Source organism: Odocoileus virginianus, chromosome 21 (genome assembly GCF_023699985.2).
Source record: "Odocoileus virginianus isolate 20LAN1187 ecotype Illinois chromosome 21, Ovbor_1.2, whole genome shotgun sequence".
Taxonomy (NCBI): Eukaryota; Metazoa; Chordata; class Mammalia; order Artiodactyla; family Cervidae; genus Odocoileus; species Odocoileus virginianus.
The window spans coordinates 187,860-208,582 of NC_069694.1; the positions used below are offsets into that span (position 1 = coordinate 187,860).

A 20,723-nucleotide genomic window follows, 5' to 3' on the forward strand; every position below is an offset into this window, starting at 1 on the left:
TTCTGAACTGCATGCCAACACATATAAGAGTTAAGACTGTGATGAATATAAGTATTCCAAGATGTGTTCTTGATTTAGTTCCTTCCTCTGATCCTGTTTCTTTCTTTCCTTGCATGAATAAATCTCTGTTAAAATTAAATAAAAGAAAAAGACTAGGCATATCTGGGTTGAAATTCCACTTTCTTGGACTATACTTTTCTCAAATTAAATGGGGGCAATAGTAGCACCTTCTTTATAAGATAATTGTGAGAATTAAGTGATAAAATGCACATAAATTATTTACTGTAGTGGCCAGCACATGAAGGAAACCTAATAGTTATAAATTCTTGCCATTATTTTGTATTAGATTACAGGTGAATTTAGTTTTGACTGGTTTTAGATAAAGGCATAGAAGAGTTTCAGTTGACAATCACTTTCTTGAGAATTTAACACCAATACCAGCACACATATTTGTGAGATTATTGCCAACATTTGTTATAAAATATTTATGTTAAAGGCCGATTTCATAGTTTCAAAATCTAGATCTTTTTTTTTTTTCATCTGATGAACTTGTTTAGAGCAATTTTCCTTTTTTTTTTAATTCTGTATATTGTAGAATTCTTGCTAGTGGTTTCCAGGGACTTACTCATTTCTTTAGAAAAATATTTCTGAAGTGGTTAGCTCATAAAAATGTGCTTCCTGAGTATGGTAACGTGTCATGTGTCGAATTCTTCTTAAAACGCATAAACTTTGGGGCTTCCCTGGCAGTCCAGTAGTTAAGAATCCTCTTCGAAATGCAGGGGACCTGGATTGGATGCCTGTTTGGGAACTAGGATCCCACATGCCGAAGAGCAGCTAAGCCTGAGTGCCACAACTAAAGAGCCTGTGCGCCATGACGAAGATCCCACGTGCCGCAACTAGGATCCGATGCGGCCAAATAAATTTTTTTTTAAAAAAGCATAAACTTTACAAATATTAGGGGTTATTTTCATTAAAGTGAACTTTTTCCATTAATTATGTAGGCCTGTCATTTAGGCCTGTCATTTAGGGAACCAGCAGTACATGGCACATTATTAGTGCTTTATAATAATATATGTTGTTATTAATACTGATTTTTTTTGTCTGCTTCTAGAATTTTCCTTGCCTTGTACAGAAGATGTACCAACTTGTGGAGATAGTTGTGACAAAGTACTTGAATGTGGAATCCATAGATGTTCACAGCGTTGTCATCGAGGCCCTTGTGAAACATGTAGACAAGTTAGTCATCTCCTTGTAATAACTACTCTTTTAATAGTTGCCATAATGTGTCAGATGGGATTGTTTTATAATTGTTCTCTTAAACATCTGTTGTCGTGATCTAACATTTATTATGATGAAACAGGAGAGTATGCCAGCAGTTAAATCTGAAGTTACCATTTATTTTGTATTCCTTGGTAAAAGTTTGAATGTTGTCATTTTTAGACTAGTGTGGACTTGTTTGTTCTCAGTAGATATTCAAAGCAACAATGAATTAGGCTTAGTGATGATGGAAAAAACTGCCTAGATGTGGTTTTGGTTTTGACATACTACCAGATAACCCAGTTGTTTTGTTTTATTGAAACTAGATGTATAGATGTTATGGTGTAATTAGATATAAGAGATTTTAATTGTTTTACTGTTTAATACCAAGTTTTTACTAAATTTAATAATAGAAATTCTGTGAAGTCTTTTTGGAACAGGTGTCTTAGAAAATTCGGCCTTTTTTTTCTTAAGTCTTTAATACAAAAGGCTCTTAAAACTTTTCTCTTTCATTTTTTAGTAATTATAGAGATAGCAATGTGAAAAAAATCATATCAACAAAAGTCAATAGCGTTTGATTCTTCCAGGAAGTGGAAAAGCATTGTCGCTGTGGGAAGCATACAAAACGAATGCCGTGCCATAAACCTTATCTTTGTGAAACTAAGTGTGTTAAGATGCGGGACTGTCAGAAGCATCAGTGTAGGAGAAAGGTAATAAGCCTGGAAAACTGATTTTAAAATTCTTCTGAGTTTTTCCTTTTGGGACCCATAATAAGTGCCATCTTGATTTGTTCCTCAGATATTTAGATATACTCTTTGCTTCCTGTATGAAATATTAATAAATATTCTACATTACTGTCTGCATTAGTGGGGATTCTACCAGTGCTTTTAAATGGCAATGTTGTCTATGAAATATTAATAAATATTCTACATTGCTGTTTGCATTATGGGGATTCTACCAGTGCTTCTAAATCACTGTGGTGTCTATGAGATAGTAATAAATAGTCTACATTACTGTTTGCATTAGTGGGGATTCTGCCAGTGCTTTTAAATCTCAGTGGTGTCTATGAGATATTGATAAATATTCTACATTACTGTTTGCATTGTGGGGATTCTACCAGTGCTTTTAAATCACAATGGTGTCCTTTTCTCCTGTGCATAACTCTTCTGACTTGATCCTCTGGCTGTTTCTGCTCCCCTACTAAGACATCAGAGCAGTGTTAGCCGTGGCGTTTGGTTTTGTCGAGGCTTAACTTCTGCTATTCAGATCTTATCTGCAGAAACTTGGTTCAGTATAAGGAGTATTTTATTGAGTCTGTCGATTTGCAGTTTTTTCAAACCTCTTTTATTATTATAAATTATCCCTCTATCTCTGGTAAGATACCTTGTTCCTAAATTTATTAAATATAGTGATTTCAACTTTGTTTTTCGTAGTGTTAATACAGTATATCTTTTCCATCCTTTTAACTTATTCATATCTTTATATTTAAAGTGAACATGTACGGAGAGCACTTAGATTTTTTTTAATTTTATTCAATCTTTATTGTTTAATTTGGGTGTAGATCATTTACATTTCTTATGATCTTTAATAAAATGGTTGGATTTAAATCTGTCATTTTGCTATTTATTTTCTGTTTGCCCATCTGCTCTTTGTTTCTTTTCCTTTTTTTGTGTCTTCTGTTTGAGTGTTGCTTTTCAATGATTCCATTTTACCTCCTTTATTTGATTCTCACACATTCTATACCATTTTTTTAAAAAAAATCTTAAATATGTTGTTTTTGCTTTAAATAGGTATCTTTCAAAGAATTTGAAAAAATAAGTAATCTTTTATATTTATCATCAAACTCATGACTTTCATACTTTTTTCAAGATTCAGGTTTCTATCTGGTTTCATTTTCTTTTATCTGAAGAACTTCCTTTAACACCTCTTGAGAGCTGGTCATGGAGTCTTTTAATTTTTGTAAACTCTCTTTGGCTTTTGTTTGTGAAAAATGTTTTTACTGTATGATTTTTATTTGACAGTTTTCCCCCCATACTTTAAACTATTTTTGTTATATTTGTTCTTCTGTATGTATCTTTTTTCTTTGACCATTTAAAAAGATTTTTCTCTTTATCATCAGTCTTCAGGAATTTATTAGTGATTTCCTTTGTATTGCCTTCTTCATGTTTCTTTTGCTCAGTTTTTGTTGAGCTTCTTTTATTTCTTTATAGTTTTCATCATACTTAAGACATTTTCGATCTTTTTGCATTGCATAATCCCATTTTTGATCCCATCATGTATTTTCTCATCTCAGACAGTAAGTTTTCATCTGAGACTTGGAGTTGTGTCCTTTTCTTATCTTCCATGTGTGTCCTTTTCATGCTCATGCTTTCTTCTGTCGTCATCCGTATATAGGTGGACGGACTATACCTCACATGCCTATTTTAATGTCCTTATCTACTAATTCTGTCATCTGTCATTTCTGGGTCTATTTTTGTTGATTGAATTTTGCTTTCCTTTTGGGTTATTCTTTCCTCCTGGGTGACTTTTGATTGGTTTCCATATATTTATGAACTTTATATTTTGTGCTACCATTTCTCCACAAATTCTACCATACTGGCCTCTGAACCTTGAATTTTGTCTCAGTAACTTGGTGAGACCACTGGATTTTGCTTGTGATTTTTCTCCTTGTGCTGCAGTGTGGAAACTTCCAGGTCTAAGCTTGTGCTATGATAGGACTCACCTTTTTTGTTTTATCTTTTCATAGGGTTTCTGTCCAGTGCTGCCTAATTGTCCAAAATCTGAAAGCTGTTGTTTCATATATTTTGTCTGGTTTTCTAGTTGTTTAAAGCAGGAGAGTAAATCTGGTCATTATTGCTCACCATGGTGAGAAACACACACCTAAAAGGCTTATTGCAATGATCTTCTTTTCCCCCATTGGCACTGGGAAAGTGATAGGCATGTAGTATTATTTGGCAAATACTTACTGAACTGAATGAACTATTTTAACTTTTAATTGCTTTTCAATAATGTGTATTTTGTTTCGAGCAATTTTTATATCCTGAAGCTTTTTCTTAAGTAGCTTACAAACCCATGTTTCTTTAAGACAATTGTAGTCTGTATTTCGTTTCCAAGGTTTGGATATATGAGAACTCAAGGAATTAGAATGGTGGATGGAACTTTTAGGTAGTTGCTTTGTGTTCATGAATGAAAATTGGGACAAGTCTTAGGCAGCTATATTTCTTACAGATTGAAAATTAAGAAGTAACAAACTAGAGAGTGCTGAAATCAATTAGCCTGTCTCTGCTTCTTTCCTTTAGTTAGACTCTGATTCTTTGGTTTGAAAATAATTGCCCACCTAATTTATATATTGAACTGGCTTTATTATAATTAAATCTTAAAAATAGGCAGATTGTTTGCCTAAATTGATTATAGAGTTTGACCAGATGCATTCCTGTGGTTAATGTTGTCAGTCTCTGCATAGATAAGTAGAAGAGAATCTCTTATGGAACGATTTTAAATCATAGAATAGTTAACTAAAGGGCAAGTAAATTTAGCTTGATTTCACTAAATTAGGTCATTGTCTACTTAAACTTACAAGTTCTTAGTATAATGTATTCTACACAAGAATGTTGATACTCTTGAATATTCTTATTCTTATAGTGAAAAGAACAATCTTTTGATTTCCCTAAGTTCTGTGAATAACTAGTAATGACATTCTTATTATGTATGATTTTCAAATTATCTGTTCTTTATATATTGCTTTCCCTTCAGTGTTGCCCTGGAAACTGTCCACCTTGTGATCAAAACTGTGGACGGACTTTAGGATGTAGAAACCATAAGTGTCCATCTGTCTGCCATAGAGGTAAAATTTAATAACAGCTGTAATTTTATGTTTATATTTACATAGTGCTTTATAGTTGATAGAGAGCTTTCACATTTATTATCTTACTCTTAACAGTTTTGAGACGTTAGAGTAGTCGCTAGTATCCTTATTTTATGGTTGAGGACATTTAAGCTGAAGAGGATTTAGTGATTTCCGTTAGGGAATTTTCTAGCAAACCACTGTAGCCAAGATTTGAACCCAGGCCTTCTGAATATAAACTTTTGTTCTTTCTGTAATACCTTATTGTTTCCTTTCTTCTACCCAACCTTCCCCATATAGTTTTTAAGCTAATAGGTTTTACAGTACTATTTTGAATTTTAGACATTTATATGAAATTAAGTTTAGTAAAGGAATGGAGATATTCTTTCCAGTGGGTCTCAAAATTTTTTATCTCAAGGCCCTTTTACACTGTTTTTGGACCTAAAGATCTTTTGTTAATATGGGTTTTATCTATTCATACTTACGTATTTAAAATGAAAATATAATAACATTTATTATTTTATTTAAGCATAGTAATAACCCATTACATCTTAATACAGTAACTTTTTGTGTGTGAAAAATAAGTATTTTCTGGAAAAAAAAAATAGTGGGAAGAATGGTATTTTGTATTTTTGCAGATGTCTTTAATGTCCAGCTTAGTAGAAAATAACTAGATTCACATATCTGCTTCTTCATTCAATCTACTGTGATATCCCTTGTCACATAGTTTCTGGAAAATTCTAATCTATGTATGTGAGATCTTGCACACCACCTGAAAGGGTCTCAGGAGTCCGTAGGTTATTAGATGTTGAAAACTGAGTTAACTTGACTCATTTGGAGTATGCTAGTATGAAGTGAAATCTCCTGAAGGATAGTATATAGTAGTAGAAAGAGCATGGACTTAAATTAAGAGGTCTGAGTCAAGTCTGGACTTAGTAGCTATATGACCTTGGACAAACTACTGTACTGATTTTTGTTGTTTTCCTTTGGGATTAGGTGGGTGCTAGATATCTCTCTTAATGTCTTTGTCCTTTCAGGGATCTTAGAAGGCGAATGATATTAGTGTTGTTTTGTGTAAGGAGGAAGAAGGCAAAGACTGTTGGCCCAAGGTTATAGAACTAGTTACAGAGTCAGGATGTGAACCCAAAACTTCAATAAGTATGTTTGAGTGTCTTCTAAGTACCAGGCACCGGGATTATACTAGTGAATGATTTGACAAAGTGCCTGCTTTTATGAAGCTTATTTTGTATTTCTCTCTTAATTAGAGTAAAAATAAATAAATTAGTACAGAATATCAAGTAGTGACAAGTATAATAAGAGAATTAGAGTGAAATTAAAATCGTGTTAGTGGAGATGATATATATTGCTTTACATAGTGTGGTCACAGTAGGATGATATGTGAGGGGGACCCTGAGAGAAATAGGGATCAGACACTGTGGACTTGGAGATGCCTTAAGACAGAAACATTTGAGAGGACTGAAGTGATTGTCCAAGGAGATGAGGTCAGAGAGATGGTGGGATAAAGGGCTGCTGAGGAAAGGAGAATATGTCTAGGGTCTCAGAAGCCACTGTTAAAACGTGGCCTTCACTTTAAGTTGAAAACTTGACTAGTTGTATGACCACCAGAGAAATTAGATCAGTAGTTGAGAATTTTCTCACCAAGGAAAAAAAGGCCTCGTTGATATATTTACACATGATTTTTAACAAATAAACATTTAAGGTATATATAAGTTTAATCTCTTTGTAATGTATTTGATAGTATATGTAAAAAAGGATTGTGCCCCAGCTCATTATATATCTTACAGGGAAGGTAAGAGAAAATCACAGGTCAATCTAACTCATGAGCATGTTTGTGAAATTAGTTTTAACCACTCAGATCCAGCTAGATGGTATTAAGATATCCATGCAATAATATATGGTTGGCTTAAGGTTAGTAAGTCTAATGTTTCCACCACATTAACAGACTAAAGGAGAAATGAGATCATTTTAGTAAATGTCTGAGAAACAGTTAATAAAATTCAAAATCCGTATATGATGAAAACTTAACCAGGAATAGAGGAGAGCATCCTTAACCCAATATATAGAGTATCTGCAAAAAAGCATAGAGCATGCATCATACTTAGTGGAGAAATGTTGAAAGCATATCCCCATCTTGTACTACTTTGAAGCAGATCCCATAAATACTTCAATATTCATCTCTAAAAGATGGATTCTTAACCTGAAAATAGTTAATCTGTTTCTTAATAGCAAATATGTTGTGTTTACATATCTTGTTTCATAAATACCTTCATTTTTTTACTTCAGTTTGTATGACTCAGAAATCTTACTGAGATTGACATTGTAGTTGGTTGATGTCTCTCAAGTCTGTTAATTTGTAATTTCCCTCTTTTTCTATGATTTTCCATCTTTTTCTTTTGTCACTTAAGAAACTAGACTGCTTTATACAGTTTTATAGAGTCTGGATTTTGCAGAATGCATCTCTGTGGTATTATTGAATTTTTGGCATTTTCTTCTGTATTTCCTATAAACTGTTAGTGGGACTAGTGGTTTGAGCAGATTCTGGGTTTATTATTATTATTGTTGTTGTTTGGCAGAATGTTTGTTTTTAAAAAAGCTCATTAGCCCCTAACAAAATTTATCTTAATGGAAAGTGTATGTAAATACCATTGTACAGCTCTTACCGTATGTTTAATACTCAATTGCATAAGATATGTAAAATCATTACTTTATGTCATTTCCCATTATTCTAGACACCTTCATAATCTAAGTTGTGCTGTAACTCATAGGGAGAGCATGCTGTCTGCATGTTTGTACTGTGAATATGTGAAAGTTCAATTTATAGTTCTTTTAAGTTTAAGACCATCCATGGTTATGGTTCCAGAATTACTGGGCTTTTGACCCACTGGTCACTGTAACTCTGTGCTCCTTTTTCATTTAAAAAACACTGTAACTGGAGTTATTTTAGTTTATCTGTCATGTTGTACATACAGGTGTCTGTAATGGGTTCATTAGGAAGACTGTTCAGGGAAATTATCCCTTATTCTCAAGATTTAATTAAAAAAAAAAAAGAAAACTAATGCTGTAGTTTAGGATGGTGAAAAGATGTTGATAAGTTTCTCTCTGAATTGCTAAAGATGAATGAAAATTACCATTGTTAAGTGTGGGAATTGATACAATGTGCTGCGTAAGAACAGACATAAATATTGCCATTAATTTTTCTAAAAATGTGACATCTAGTCATTCTTTTGGAAGGAACAAAATAAAGTTTGTTCAGGTGAGTCAGGATGACTTGGTTTGCATTACCATCAAGATAATACTTAATTGGATTATACTTTCCAAAACGCTGAAGTCTAAGTTTGGTAATTTGTATGATACATGTGTGTTTTTTCCTATGATGTTTTTGTTTTTTTTTTCCCCCTGTGGTCATTATTTAACTTATTAAATATTTTTAACTTGTGTTTGTTTTGAACTTATAGAATCTTTAACCAGACTATTTTTCATCATTAATCTGTTTTTTATTAGGTTAGCTGCTGTTCAGTATTTTGCTTGGTCCTGACACCTAGACAGCAATGTCTTGAGATACCTACTTCCTAGTTGAAGACTGTTTATTCCATTTTTATTATTTCATTTTTAATGGGGTGCCCTACTAGGAAAACTGAGTAGAAAGAAAGCCCTTAAGAGAATGTCAAAGCCTTGGGGAGAACTTTTTAGCCCATTTTAAAAGATTTCTTTTCAGTTGGTTTTGTGTGTTTCTACCAACCCATAACAAAAGAAGGTGAAAAACTAAAACCCTAAAGATGTTTCCTTTTGAAATGTTTAGAAGAGAATTATTTGGAATTATAGCCTAAAATGAGATTTTAAAATTTAGTCTTTTCTCAGAGCACAAGTAATGGAAAATTGACTATACTTGTTAATAATCTGATGAAAGAAGTCACTCATATTGGGGAATTTATCTTAAAATAATGTACTTGAATTAAAATGTATGTATGAAATTAAGCCAGAAAGGTTATTGCTAACAGATTTTCCAAATACTTAGCTCCATTTTGCTTATATAATTTTAATAATGTGTTATTTGTTACTTAGAATAGAACTTTTAGCAAATTTTAAAGAAAATTCTAAAACTTTTTTTGAAGTACCAGTGTAGATACAGAAAAGTATACAGATAGCAAGTGTACAGTTTGATGACTTTTTATAAACTGAAACTACCCATATAACCAGACCTCACATTATTAAACAGAGCATTACCAGCATTTCCGAAACTCTTTTTGTGTCCTTTGTAATCATTATCCTGATTTTAAACAGTGTAGATTTAATTTTTCCTGTTTATTTTATGTAAATGGAATCATACTCTTGGTGTCAAATTTCTTTTGCTCATTATATGTGTGAGGTTATTATATCTGTGAGGTTCATTCATACTGGTTTTATTCTCATAGTAGAATATCCCATTGTGAGAATATACTAAACTTATTGATTCTGCTGTTGATGGGAATTTGGATAGTTAAGGAACTTTCTCTTTAAGTTTCAGACTTTTTTTTTTCAGGTAGTTGTTATCCTTGCCCAGAAACTGTAGATGTGAAGTGCCATTGTGGGAATACAAAGGTGACAGTACCCTGTGGCCGAGAACGTACCACAAGACCCCCCAAGTGCAAAGAGCAGTGCAGGTTAGTAAAAAACTCTGCACAGACTTACATGTGGTATCTTAGAGGTTTAAATTCATACTGATTTTTAATTTTGTTAGTATTTTCAGTTTTGCTTTAATGTTCTAAAATATTAATATTCACAATATGATCATTCTGTGTGGAATCAGAATATATATAAATAAATAATTTCACTTTAGATGTAATTGTTCCGTGATCAAAGTAATTAAAAAAATTGTATTTTATAATTTAGTCGTCCACCAACTTGCCATCATACAAGTCAAGAGAAACATCGCTGTCACTTTGGCTCTTGTCCTCCATGTCATCAACCATGCCAAAAGGTTTTGGAGAAATGTGGTCACTTATGTCCTGCTCCGTGTCATGATCAAGCATTAATAAAGCAAACTGGCAGGGTAAGAGAACAAATATTACTAAGAGATAATGCATTTCTCTGGGTTAGGTTTTCTTAATTTTACTTAGTCATACAATAAGAGATGATTAATTACTTACTGGGTATTAAACACTGTGATAGGAGCTGAGTCATAAGGTATAGGGCTTCCCTGGTAGCTCAGGTGGTAAAGAATGTGCCTGCAATGCAGGAGACCCTGGTTCGAGTCCTGGGTCGTGAAGATCTGCTGGAGAAGAGAGAGGCTACCCACTCCAGTTTTCTGGGGCTTCCTTGGTGGCTCAGGTGATAAAGAATCTGCTTGTAATGCAGGAGAGCTGGGTTCGAACCCTGGGTTGGGAAGATCCCCTGGAGAAGAGAAAGGCTACCCTCTCCAGTATTCTGGCCTGAGTCCGTGGGGTCGCAAAGAGTCGGACACGATTGAGTGACTTTCACATAAGGTTTAAGACTTGACCTTCTGTCTTCAGAAGCTCACAGTATAGAAAAGAAAAGAAACCAATGAGCAAATGTTTGTAAAAACAGCATGATAGTCATTTTATAATCATGCAGATGAGTTTGTGAGTCCTCCATATATTGTGGTTTAGGGTTATAAGTACCTCCTAATTTCTTCAAAGGTTCCTTCACACATTCAGCAAATATTTACTGAATTCTTACTATGTGTTAAGCATTCTTCTAAGTGCTGGGGAGATAAAAATGAACCAAACAATGGAGGTTAAATTCTATTGGTGGAATTTAGATTTTATGATTCTATTTTGTAAAGTGGAGGATGCTATGCTGCCTTTGTTCTGTTATTTAAAAACTGCAGTCTGCCTCAATTTTTAATATAAATGTGTTGGAGGGAACCAATGTAATGGAATTTAAGGATATAGTAATATATTTCAATAAGCACAATTTGTTGATTACTTGAAAAAATTTCAACCTGCTTGAGCAGAGGATTTGTGGAACTGTCTTCTTGGATTCTTAAACTGGCCATACAGTTTAACTCCTCTGACTTAAAATTGGTATGTATTTTACTTGTAGCACCAGCCTACAGGCCCTTGGGAACAGCCTTCTGAACCAGCATTTATTCAGACTGCATTGCCTTGTCCTCCATGTCAAGTTCCTATTCCTGTGTAAGTATTAGAATTTTAGCTTTTTTTTTTTTTTAATTTATTTTCATTGTGGCATGTGGGGTCTTTAGTTGCAGCATGTGAACTCTTAGTTAGGGTATGTGGGATCAAGCTCCCTGACTTAGAAACATGGGCTCTCTGCATTGGGAGCAGAATCTAAGATCTTTTGACATAGTTCAAAACATATCTTAAGAAACTTCTCCCCTTTTTCTTTTTGTAGTTCATCATTATTTCAGGCCTGGCCTGAAAAGTGGGCTTCCCTGGGGGCTCTGGTAACCTGATATCTCTTCCCTGGTAGCCTGTAAAGTAGTCTGTCTTTCTGTTTCATTCTTTTCCAAATATATTTTGCTTACTGCTTAAAATCTTCCTCTAGATACCTTTTTTGAGTCATCTTCCCCAACTAGAGTTTTAATGGGTCAGTATAGCCACGCCTACTCTTCTTTTGGTTACTGTTTGCGTGGATAAATGGACAGATTCTTAGAAACACATAACTGTACTGAAACTGACCCGAGAAGAAGTAGGAGATCTGACTGTAACTAGTAAAGAGGGTAAATTAGTAATGAAAACCTTACCACAAAGAAAACCTCAGGACCAGTGACTTCACTGGTGAATTCCACCAAACTTTTAAAGAGTTACCACCAGTATTTTACTAAGGAGGGACACTTCCTGATGTATTCAGTGAGGCTCGGATTTCCCTGTTAATAAATCAGAAAAAGGAAAAATACAGACCAGTGTCCCCTTTTTAATAGAGATACAAAAATTCTTAACTAGATATTAGCAAACTAAATCCAGCAACATGCAAAAAGAATTACATACCATGGCCAAGTGTGTATATTCCAGAAATAGGAGGTCGAATCAACCTCAGTCATTCATTCATCAATGATTGATTAAAATCAATCATCTTAGTACTTCATCAGTAGAGTAAAAGGCAGTTGATAGATGCAGAAAAACATTTGACAAAATCTGACACATTTTCTTGATAAAAACACTCAACAGTCTTCGGGTAAGAGGGAGCTTCCTCAACCCAGTGAAGGATATCTATGAAAAACCCACAGTTAACATCACACTTAATGGTGAAAGATTTAAAGGTTTCCCCCTGAGTATCAGGAACAAGACTAGGATGTTTGTTCTGCCACTTCTGTTCAATACTATACTATAGATACTAGCTAGAGCAATTAGACTAGAAAATGAAAAAGTAATACTGTTTGGATTTTCAGATAGCGTGCTCATGTGTATGGAAGACCCTAAGGAATCTTTCCAAAAGTTATTAGAGATATTAAATAAGTTTAGTGAGGTTATAAGAAACATGAATATACAAAAGTCAATTTTATTTTTATATGCTAACAATGAACAATCTGAAAATTGAACTAAGGAAACAGTTCCATTTCCAATAACATTAAGAAGAATAAACATTTTGTTTATTTAACAAATTTGATGGAAGAAATCCAAGATTTCCACACTGAGAACTATAAAATGTTAGAATTTAAAGAGGACCAAAGACTGTAGTACTCACATCCAGATAGACATAAAGGTCAAGTGCCTGGATCTGACAGCCCAGACGTAAATGCATACATTTATGGTCAGTTGATTTTTGGCAGGAATGTCAGAGTAATTAAATAGGGGAGAGAATGCTTTTTGTAACAAATGGTTTGGGGACAACTAAATATTCACATGGAAAATGAGCTCAAATTCTTACGTCACAGCATATGTATATGGTATGATCAAAATGTATATGATCAAAATGGATCAGAGGCCTACAATTAAGGACTCACACTACTAAACTCTAAGAAGAAAACATAGAATAAAAGCTTTATGTCCTTGGGTTAGGCATTGTTTTATTAGATATGACAACTGAAACATAAACGAGAAACAAAAATTGGAGTTCATAAAAAGTAAGTCAGAGGACATTATCAAGAAAGTGCACATTAAGGACAATATCAAAAATTTGAAAAGATAGCTCACAGAATGGGAGAAAATGTAAGTATGTATTTTATAAGAGTATATTATCCAGAGTATGTAAAGAATTGTTAGACTGAGAGACAAAAAGACTAATAGTCCAGTTTCAAAATGGTCACTTAAAATAGGTATTTCTTCAAAGAAGATCTACAAATAGATAATAAGTACATGTGAAAAGATGCTCCATGTCACCAGTTAGGAAAATATATATCAAAACCACCAAGAGATATCATTTTATACCCACTAGGAAGGCTAACATAAAACAGACATATGATGTGTTGGTGAAGATACGGAGAAATTGGAGCCATTATACATTGCTACTGGGAATGTAAAATGGTGTAGCTATTTTGGAAACAGTTTGGTAGTTTCTCAGGAGACTTAACAGAGCGACCATATAACCCAGCAATTTTGCTTTAGATCTATACCCAGGAAAATTGAAAATATATGTTCACAAAAACTTGAATGTCCATAGCAGCATCATTACTAATAGCCCCAAAAGTGAAGACAGCTCAATTGTCTGTCAACTGATGAATGGATAAGCAAAGTGTGGTTTAGCCATATAACGGAATATCAGTTCAGTTCAGTTGCTCAGACGTGTCTGAATCTTTGCGACCCCATGGACTGCAGCATGCCAGGCCTCCCTGTCCATCACCAACTCCTGGAGTTTACTCAAACTCATGTCCATCGAGTCGGTGATGCCGTCCAACCATCTCATCCTCTGTCGTCCCCTTCTCCTGCCTTCAGTCTTTCCCAGCATCAGGGTCTTTTCAGATGAGTCAGTTCTTTGCATCAGGTAGCCAAGGTAATGGAGTTTCAGCTTCAGCATCAGTCCTTCCAATGGATATTCAGGACTGATTTCCTTTAGGATGGACTGGCTGGATCTCCTTGCAGTCCAAGGGACTCAAGAATCTTCTCCAACACCATAGTTCAAAAGCATCAATTCTTTGGTGCTCAGCTTTCTTTATAGTCCAGCTCTCACATCCATATATGACTACTCGAAAAACCATAGCTTTGACTAGACGGACTTTTGTTGACAAAGTAATGTCTCTGTTTTTTAATATGCTGTCTAGGTTGGTCATAACTTTTCTTCCAAGGAGTAAGCGTCTCTTTATTTCATGGCTACAGTCACCATCCGCAGTGATTTTGGAGCCCCCAAAAATAAAGCCCCTCACTGTTTCCATTGTTTCCCCATCTATTTGCCATGAAGTGATGGGACCAGGTGCCGTGATCTTAGTTTTCTGAATGTTGAGCTTTAAGCCAACTTTTTCACTCTCCTCTTTCACTTTCATCAAGAGGCTCTTTAGTTCTTCTTTGCTTTCTGCCATCAGGGTGGTGTCATCTGCATATCTGAGGTTATTGATGTTTTCTCCCGGCAATCTTAATTCCAGCTTGTGCTTCATCCAGCCCAGCATTTCTCATGATGTACTCTGCATAGAAGTTAAATAAGTAGTGTGCCGATATACAGCCTTGACGTACTTCTTTCCGTATTTGGAACCAGTCTGCTGTTTCATGTCCAGTTCTAACTGTTGCTTCGTGACCTATATACGGGTTTCTCAAGAGGCAGGTCAGGTGGTCTGATATTCCCATCTCTTTCAGAATGTTCCACAGCTTGTCGCGATCCACACAGTCGAAGGCTTTGTCGTAGTCAATAAAGCCGACATAGACTTGCCCGTGAGTGTCCGGGAGTCTCCGGTGGAGGCGTGGGTCGGCGGTGGCCGGCTTCAGGGCTGCGGGCACTCAGTGTAGCAGTGCATGCACGGGGCCTTTTGGAGGAGGTCGCTGTTATCGTCATCTCCTCCACCATAGTTTGGCTCCAGGTAAATAGCAGGGAGGGAACACAGCTCCACCCATCAATAGAAGATTGGATTAAAGATGTACAGAATATGGCCCTTCCCATCAGAACAAGACCCAGTTTCCCCCTCAGTCAGTCTCCCCCATCAGGAAGCTTCCATAAGCCTCTTAGCCTTCTCCACCAGAGGGCAGACAGACTGAAAACCACAATCACAGAAAACTAACCAATCTGATCACGTGGACCATAGCCTTGTCTAACTCAGTGAAACTTATGAGCCGTGCCATGTAAAGCCACCCAAGATGGATGGGTCGTGGTGAAGAGTTCTGACAAAACGTGTCCACTGGAGAAGGGAATGGCAAACCACTTCAGTATTCTTGCCTTGAGAACCCCATGAACAGTATGAAAAGGCAAAAAGATAGGACACTGAAATATGAACTCCCCAGGATGGTAGGTGCCCGATATGCTACTGGAGATCAGTGGAGAAGTAACTCCAGAAAGAATGAAGAGACACAGTCAAAGCAAAAACAACACCCAGTTGGGGATGTGACTGGTGATGGAAGTAAAGTCTGATGCTGTAAAGAACAGTATTGCGTAGGAACCTGTAATGTTAGGTCCATGAATCAAAGCAAACTGGAAGTGGTCAAACAGGAGATGACAAGAGTGAACGTCAACTTTTTAGGAATCAGCAAACTAAAATGGACTGGAATGGGTGAATTTAACTCAGATAACCATTATATCTACTACTGTGGGCAAAAATCCCTTAGAAGAAATGGAGTAGCCATGATAGTCGACAAAAGAGTCTGAAATGCAGTACTTGGATGCAGTCTCAAAAATGACAGAATGATCTCTGTTCATTTCCAAGGCAAACCATTCAGTATCACAGTAATCCAAATCTATGCCCTGACAAGTAATGCTGAAGAAGCTGAATGGTTCTATGAAGACCTACAAGACCTTCTAGAACTAACACCCAAAAAAGATGTCCTTTTCATTATGGGGGACTGGAATGCAAAAGTAGGGAGTCAAGAAATACCTGGAGTAACAGGCAAATTTGGCCTTGGAGTGCAGAATGAAATAGGTCAAAGGCTAACAGAGTTTTGCGAAGAGAAGGCACTGTTCATAGCAAACATCCTGTTCCAACAACACAAGAGAAGACTACATATGGACATCACCAGATGGTCAGTACTGAAATCAGAGTGATTATATTGTTTGCAGCCAAAGATGGGGAAGTTCTGTACAGTCAGCAAAAACAAGACCAGGAGCTGACTGTGGCACAGACCATGAACTCCTTATTGCCAAATTCAGACTTAAATTGGAGAAAGTAGGGAAAACCACTAGATCATTCAGGTATGACCTAAGTCAAATCCCTTATGATTATACAGTCGAAGTGACAAGTAGATTCAAGGGATTAGATCTGATAGAGTGCCTGATGAACTATGGACGGAGGTTCGTGACATTGTACAGGAGGCTGTGATCAAGACCATCCCCAAGAAAAAGAAATGCAAAAAGGCAAAATGGTTGTCAGAGGAGGCCTTACAAATAGCTGTGAATAGAAGAGAAGTGAAAGGCATAGGAGAAAAGGAAAGATATTCTCATTTGAATGCAGAGTTCCAAAGAATAGCAAGGAGAGCTAAGAAAGCCTTCCTCAGCGATCAATGCAAAGAAATAGAGGAAAACAATAGAATAGGAAAGAGTGGAGATATCTTCAAGAAAATTCCAGATACCAAGGGAACATTTCATGCAAAGATGGACTCAATAAAGGACAGAAATGGTATGGACCTATCATCAGAAGCAGAAGATATTAAGAAGCGGTGGCAAGAACTGTACAACAAAGATCTTCATGACCTAGATAATCATGGTGTGATCACTATCCTAGAGCCAGACATCCTGGAATGCGAAGTCCAGTGGGCCTTAGGAAGCATCTCTACGAACAAAGATAGTGGAGGTGATGAAATTCCAGTTGATCCATTTCAAATCCTAAAAGGTGATGCTGTGAAAGTGCTGCCCTCCATTTGTCAGCAAATTTGGAAAACTCAGCAGTGGCCGCAGGACTGGCAAAGGTCAGTTTTCATTCCAATTCCAAAGAATGCTCAAACTACCGCACAATTGCACTCATCTCACATGCTAGTAAAGTAATGCTCAAAATTCTCCAAGTCAGGCTTCAACAGTATGTGAACCGTGAACTTCCAGATGTTCAAGCTGGTTTTAGAAAAGGCAGAGGAACCAGAGATTAAATTGCCAACATCCGTTGGATCATCCAAAAAGCAAGAGAGTTCCAGAAAATTATCTGCTTCTGCTTTATTGAGTATGCCAAAGCCTTTGACTGCGTGGACCACAACAAACAATGGAATATGATTCAGCCATACAAATGCATGAATTTTTTATATTTTTGCATGTTGCATGGTTGAACCTTGAAAACATTTCATTCTAAATGAAAGAAGCCAGACACAGAGGCCACATAATACATAATATGAAATGTCCATAATAGACAAATCCATAGAGACAGAAAGTAGGTTAGTGGTCTCAGAGTCTTGAGGATAGGAGTCCATGGAGAATGATTCTGATCGTTTCAGGGCTTCTCTTTGGGTCATGAAAATATTCTAGGATTAAGTCATGGTGATGGTAGTTACACAACCTTGTGAATACACTAAACACCTCTGAATTGTACTCTAAAATGTATACATTTTATGGTATGTGAATTTTATCTCAGTTTTAAAAAGGAGAAGAACATGTATAAAGGTCCTTCTAACTCTGATATGGTTTTTTAGTAACATGCATAGCAAAATTATTGTAAAGTATATATTAAAAATATTACTTGTCACATGAATTATCAAGGTAATATAATTTCTTATTATTGTACAGTGTTTATGTTTTCTTGTCCTCTTGTTTTAAAAATAACATTACATTTGATAATAATTTGGCCATGTGCTATAAGAATTCTGAACATGTATGTATAACATATATAATATGTGCTATATCATTTAGGATGCCTTTAGCTTCAAGTAACAGAAACTCCAAATAAAAAGCAATATGGTAATATTTATTTCTTGCACAGTAGACTAGTGTTAGAACTGCTTCATAGTTGGTTAATCTGATTAATTCAGATCCCTCATTGAGGGCCCAAATTTTGTCCTTACTTTGTATCCTTGGTATAGTCTTTGCTCTTTGACTGTTTGCCTTTCTGATAAACTTCCCGTCCAGTTGGTAAAGTTTTCAGAGGGAGAAATGGAAGCTGTTTGTGTCTTCAGCCATCATCTTCTTTATTTAAAGACTGAGGAAGTTTTTCCCATAATAAAATTCTTTTCACTTTTCATTGGCCAGAGTTGGATCACATGACAATTTCTAAACCAGTCTCTCAAAAGGGATACAAAATATTTTTTTGTTTTTTTTAATAGACATTTTTTTAAAGATGACTTTTTAGGTTTACAGGAAAATTTCACAGAAAGTACAAAGAGGTCATTTTTTCCTGCCATTCACACACAGTTTCCCCTATTATTAATATATTACATTAGTGTGGAATTGTATTCTTTGAAAGTGTAAACTTTATGGTATGTGAATTTTATCTCAGTTTAAAAACCAAAAGCATATATATATAAAGGTCTTTCTAACTCTGATATAATGCTTTTTCAGTGGCATGTGTAACATAAGTATTATTATGAAGTATATGTTGAAATTTATTATTTGTCACATGAACTATCCAGGTAATATGAAATTTCTTTCTTGGAGCAGAATTTTTTACAGCTGACGAGCTGATACTGATACATTAACTAAAGTCTATAGTTTACATTAGGATATACTTTTCCAGTTGTATGTGCATAATCTCCTGCCTGCATCCACCATTACTTACCATACAGAATAGTTTCACTGCCCTAAAAACATCCTGTGCTACATTTGTTCATCCCTCACCTGCTTGTCCCTCAAGCCCCTGGAAACTGTTCATCCTTTTCTTTCTTTTACTGTCTTTAGAATTCTTCCTTTTTCAAATTGTCCTGTAGTTGGACTCCTACAGTGTATAGCCTTTTTAGCATGTTGCACTTAATAATTTACATTTAATTTCCTCTGTGTCTTTTTATGGCTTGATGGCTCATTTCTTTTTACTGCTAAGCAATATTCCATTGTACCACAATTTGTTTATCCATTCACCTATTGAAGGGCATTTTGGCTGTCGAAGTTTTAGCAGCTATGAAGAAAGCTGCTGTAAACGTTCATGTGCCAGTTTTCATGTGGTCATGTTTTCAACTCATTTGGGTGAATGTTTAGGAGTGCTCATTCTGGATCATATGGGAGACCTATGCATACCTGTATAAGACAACGCCATTTTGCATTCTCTCAGCAGTGAATGAGAGTTCCCTTTGCCCTGCATCCTTACCAGCAAATATTATTGTCAGTGTTTTGGATTTTAGCTGTTCTAAGGGGTGTGTAGTAACAGCATCTTATTGCTGTTTTAATTGGCAGTTCTCTAATGGTAAATGATGTTGAAGATCTTTTCATATGCTTATTTGCCATTTGTGTGTGTGTGTGTGTATATATATATATATATATATATATATAAATATAAAGTGTCTGTTCTCTGTTCAGATCTTGCCCATTGATTTAATTGAATTGTTTGATTTATTATTATTGAATTTTAAGAGTTCTTTTATATTTTGCATACAGGTCCTTTACCAGCTGTGTTTTTCCAAATATTTTCTCCCAGTCTGTGGCTTATCTTTTCATTTAGGTGTTCTTATTTAAGCGCTTATGGCAGAGCAGATGTTTTGTGTTTAATCAAGTCCAACTTAGCCATTTTTCTTTCTTGGTTCGTGCTTTTGGTGTTGTATCTAGATCTTCTCCTGTGTTTATAGTTCTGCGTTTCACATTTAGGTCTTTGATCCATTTTGAAGTAACTTCAGAAAGGTATAAAGTCTGTTTGTATTTTTTTCCCATGTAGATGTTCCTTTGTTCCAGCACCAGTCATATGCTGAAAAGTCTGTCCTTTCACCATTTGATTGCAGTTCTCCTTTGTCAAAGATCAGTTGACTGCCTTTGTGTGACTCTGTCTCTGGGCTCTCTGTCTGTTCCATTGATGTGTTTGTCTGTTCTTTCACCAGTACCATACTATCTTGATCACTGTACCCTTATAATAAGGCTTGATGTTGGGTAGTGTCAGTTCTTTGCCTTTGTTCTTCAGTACTGTGTTGGCTATCCTGGGTTTTTTTGTTTTTCCATATAGATCTTAGAATCAGTTTCTTGATATACACAAAATAACTTGCTGGGATTTTGATTGTAATTGTGTTGAATCTAGATGAAGTTGGAAAGAAGTGACATTTTAACAGCATTGCACCTTTCTAAAGATGAACATGAAGTATCTCTTCATATATTTAAGTCTACTTTTATTTCTTTCATCAATGTTTTATAGTCTTCTTCATATAGATCTTATTATTTATTTTGTTAGATTTATATCTAAGTATTTCATTTTGTATGTGCTAGTATAAATGGTGAAAGTGAAAGTTGCTCAGTCATGTCCTGCTCTTTGCGACCCCATGGACTATACAGTCCATGGAATTCTCTAGGCTAGAATACTGGAGTGGGTAGCCTTTCGCTGCTCCAAGGGATCTTCCCAATCCAGGGATCGAACCCAGGTCTCCTGTGTTGCAGGCGGATTCTTTACCAGCTGAGCCACAAGGGAAGCCCAAGAATACTGGAGTGGGTAGCCTATCCCTTCTCCAGCGGATCTTCCTGACCC

General features: G+C 35.6%; 1 protein-coding gene across 7 annotated transcripts in view; it reads left to right on the forward strand.

Moving 5' to 3' along the window:
• NFXL1 (nuclear transcription factor, X-box binding like 1) overlaps positions 1-20,723 on the forward strand; it is a 53,299-nt gene that overhangs the window by 12,338 nt on the left and 20,238 nt on the right. For all 7 annotated transcript variants that reach the window (XM_020904670.2, XM_070451936.1, XM_020904671.2 and 4 more), the window contains 6 exons: positions 1,112-1,236; positions 1,845-1,967; positions 5,011-5,101; positions 9,642-9,762; positions 9,992-10,151; positions 11,165-11,256. In XM_020904670.2, coding sequence (XP_020760329.2) covers positions 1,112-1,236; positions 1,845-1,967; positions 5,011-5,101; positions 9,642-9,762; positions 9,992-10,151; positions 11,165-11,256 — 712 coding nt within the window. The remainder of the gene's footprint in view (positions 1-1,111; positions 1,237-1,844; positions 1,968-5,010; positions 5,102-9,641; positions 9,763-9,991; positions 10,152-11,164; positions 11,257-20,723) is intronic.